General features: G+C 49.8%; 1 protein-coding gene across 1 annotated transcript in view; it reads right to left on the reverse strand.

Annotated features, from left to right (window-relative positions):
* The window catches only part of LOC111551461 (zinc finger protein 532-like), a 22,731-nt gene extending 20,366 nt beyond the window's left edge, over window positions 1-2,365 (reverse strand). Inside the window, 3 exon segments of the mRNA XM_031935975.1 lie at window positions 121-1,238; window positions 1,241-2,041; window positions 2,203-2,365. Of these exon segments, the coding sequence (XP_031791835.1) occupies window positions 121-1,238; window positions 1,241-2,041; window positions 2,203-2,365 (2,082 nt within the window).
* Window positions 2,366-3,375: the final 1,010 nt, after the last annotated feature.

Raw genomic sequence — 3,375 nt, forward strand, 5'->3', positions numbered from 1 at the left:
CCCGGCTAATTTTTTTTTTTTTTTTTTTTTTTTTTTAGTAAAGACGGGTTTCACCATGTTAACCAGGATGATCTCAATCTCCTGACCTCATGATCCACCCACCTCGGTCTCCCAAAGTGCTGGTGCACAGGAGTCCCCACACTCCAAGCACTTGTACCCATGCATCGGTAACGTGATCCCTGCATTGGCAGGAGGACTGAGGTTTGGGATGTAAACAGGGACTGGATTGACACTGTTTGGCACCTTGTTGAAAGCTTCCACCACAGAACTCTGCAAGGACGACACCACCTGGACTTGAGACTCCTTTTGCGGGGGGGGGGGGGGGGTTTGCGAGGCTGCTGCATTGATTATTACCTGTTTTATTTGTTGCTGAGTTTTGGTTAGCACTTGGCAGAGTTCAGAGGTGGCCTGGGCACCCTGAGGCAAAAGGTTAAGGTTGGCAAGGTGCACAGTCTTTGGCAGGAGTTTGGCGTTGGCCAGGCTGGATGCTGGCACCATGAAAATTTGCTGCTGGATGGCGTTGGTGGCTTTAATGATGGCACTGATGGCACTCTGGACAGAGGCAGCATATATGACTGTGGCTTTCACCGTGGTGTTGTTAGTAAGCTTCAAATTAATGACTTGGGATCCTGCTGTCTTCACAGCAGACACTGGGAGGAAAGCAGTAGCCACAGGCTTGATTGTGACCTGTTTAGGGGTGAACTCTGCAGGGGAAACTGCACTGGTCATGACCGAGGACTGGGGAGGTGCCCTGGGGGGAGAGGAAAGGATGGTGGCTGATGCTGGAGACGACAGAAGGGATGTCACAGAGGTCACCACGGATGCTGTCTGCTCAGAAGGTTTCTTCCCAGAGTCAAGATCCACTTCTGGCAGTACCCTGGTCACTGTTCTCTTGATTTCCCCAGAAGATGTCTTAATGGTTTTTATGTGGACTTTGGGGATTGCTGGTGTGGACCCTGCGGGAGAGGATGGGGATCCCTTGCTGCTGTTCTCCCTTGAGATGCTTCTGGGACTATTCGGTTGCTTTGGGGATGGTTTTTTGGTCCCGTCGATGAGATTCTGGGATTCAGGAGACTTGTCGGTGGCTCTCGGACTGTCCTTTACTTCTTTTGGTAATGGGGAGGATTCTCTCGAATTGGCCACTGGTTCTTTGCAGGAGTCTGAAGCCACCTTTTTAGCACTGACAGCCGCGATAGCAGCAATGCAGGATGAAAACTTGGAGGATGACTTTGTCTCTGTGGCGCAATGCCGGGAAGGCCACTGTCATTCTTCTGGGAGCTCGTCTTCCCATCCAGGACTCTGTTTTCCAGCACCTTGTCAGAGTTTTCCTTCAACTTATCCTCTGCTTTTCGGACTTTAAAAAGTTCATAAACACTCAGGTTTATAGCATTTGCTTTGGTTTCTCTCTTAACTATTTTGTTTTTCTCCATATTGCCTGACGTAGAGAGTCCAGTTTTGCTGGAGTTTTCCCCTCCAAGTGCCTTCAGCTTATCGCAGTCCTGCTGGGGAGCCGACCCTGTCAACACCTTCCACCTGAAGCTTGATCACATGTCCTCCTTGTCAGGGGGTTCATCCACCTCCATCTTCTCATCATCATCAAACTCTTCAGCACTGGAGATTGGGCTAAACTGGCTGAACGTTGTGTCTTTCAGAGTCACCTGGGAGGCAGGCACGTCTCCTTCCAAGGACTTCGCTCCATCTTTACCCTAACTGTCAAGGGAGGACGCTGTGAGAAACCCATTATGTCGGCCATTGCTGGTGGTTGTAACTGTCTTTCTCCCGCCCTCGGAGGAGTCGATGCTCCGAACATTCTTGAAGATCACGCTGACACCCACGTTGGAAGATGATGGTGTGTGGGAGTCCTCCTCTCTGTGAGCGTTCTGCTTCATGTGGCTTTTGTGGTCATCATGTCCATTCTCAATAGCTGCTTTAGGATCAGCCATATCTGGGATGTCAAATGCTGCCAGGACGTCATCAAAGCCTGGGGTCTTCATATCCCCCATGGTCACGAATTTGAGGAGGTGTTCTTGTGAACCTGGACCTTTTGGAAAGACGTTAGGTTACTGTCACACGGCTGCATTCTCAGCAAACAGGAAAGGGTTAAAAGCAGCCCCAGTCAACAGGCCTTTTGGCCTTCATAACAGTCAGAAGCATCCCTAATGCCCTTTAGTAGCTTCTAAAAGAAAAAGCACAAAACAGAACATACCCGCTTCCCGGGGCTGGCCTTCGCGGCGGTCAAGCCTGGGCATTTGGGCCGCAGCTCGGATGACTTTTGTTCAGCGCGGCGCTGCCTGCGGCTGCTGCTGTGGCTGCTGCTGCTGTCGACGGAGTGGCAGTGGTGGCTTCCATGTGATGGGCCTGTCATCTGCGTTCCCACCGCCGGGGTCTGTGTGTGCGTGTGCGGTGGAGTGGCCTTGCCGCCGCCTCCCAAACCAATGCATTTCTTAAATGTATTTGACTGATGTCTCCTGCCTCCCTAAAATCTGTAAAACCACGCTGTACCCTGACCGCCTCAGGCACATGTTCTCAGAATCTCCTGGGGGCTGTGTCACGGGCCATGGTCACTCATATTTGGCTCAGAATAAATCTCTTCAAATACTTTACAGAGTTTGACTCTTTTTGGTGACAGAGCCTTTCTTCAGTGCACGTGTTCTCTAGAGGATGTCGGGGCAGAGCCCAGTGACAGGTGTGGGGCTCAGAGGCTGAGCTGCCTTTTCCTCCCTCTGCTGGGTAACAAGGAGCCCTAAAGCATGCTGGCTCATGTGAGTGACTGCCTCATGAATATTGAATTTATTCTCTCCTCCATGTGGCCACAATCCCCACGGGGACTTTTCTGAGATGAGAAGGACCTGAGAGCTGCGTATCTCCTCTTAATCTGCAGCACAACACAGCTTTCTATAGAAATGCTTTGGGAAGGGAAGAACTGGGCTCAACTGGTATCTTCTCCATGGTGTAAACTGCCTACTTCAAAAAATAATAAACATAATTCCCTCACCACTTCCACCCTAGCTGTGCCTCTGCACTCTAATAGAGGTTCACAACAAAGTTGTTAGTTCCCTTCTTGGTCTTTGGAAGATTTTGAGGCAGCTTCTCAGAAAACAAGACAATAAAATAATTGTTGTAATAAAACCTGTATGCGCTTCAGGAGACTTATCAGAATGTCTGGAAGGAATAATTGCTTTTCTGAAAATATAATTATTTTTTTCAGCTCACCGCCATGGTTACTTCTCTTCCCAAGTTCCAAGAAGCCTGGTAACTCCTCCCCATGCTAAGAAGTACAAAGGAAATAAGGTCAGGGGCATCCAAGCAGACCCTGTGAACAGCTAGAGCCCATACTGTGCTGAGGGGGCTGTTACTGCTATTACTGGTCACGTA

This window comes from Piliocolobus tephrosceles, chromosome 8 (assembly GCF_002776525.5).
Source record: "Piliocolobus tephrosceles isolate RC106 chromosome 8, ASM277652v3, whole genome shotgun sequence".
Classification (NCBI taxonomy): Eukaryota; Metazoa; Chordata; class Mammalia; order Primates; family Cercopithecidae; genus Piliocolobus; species Piliocolobus tephrosceles.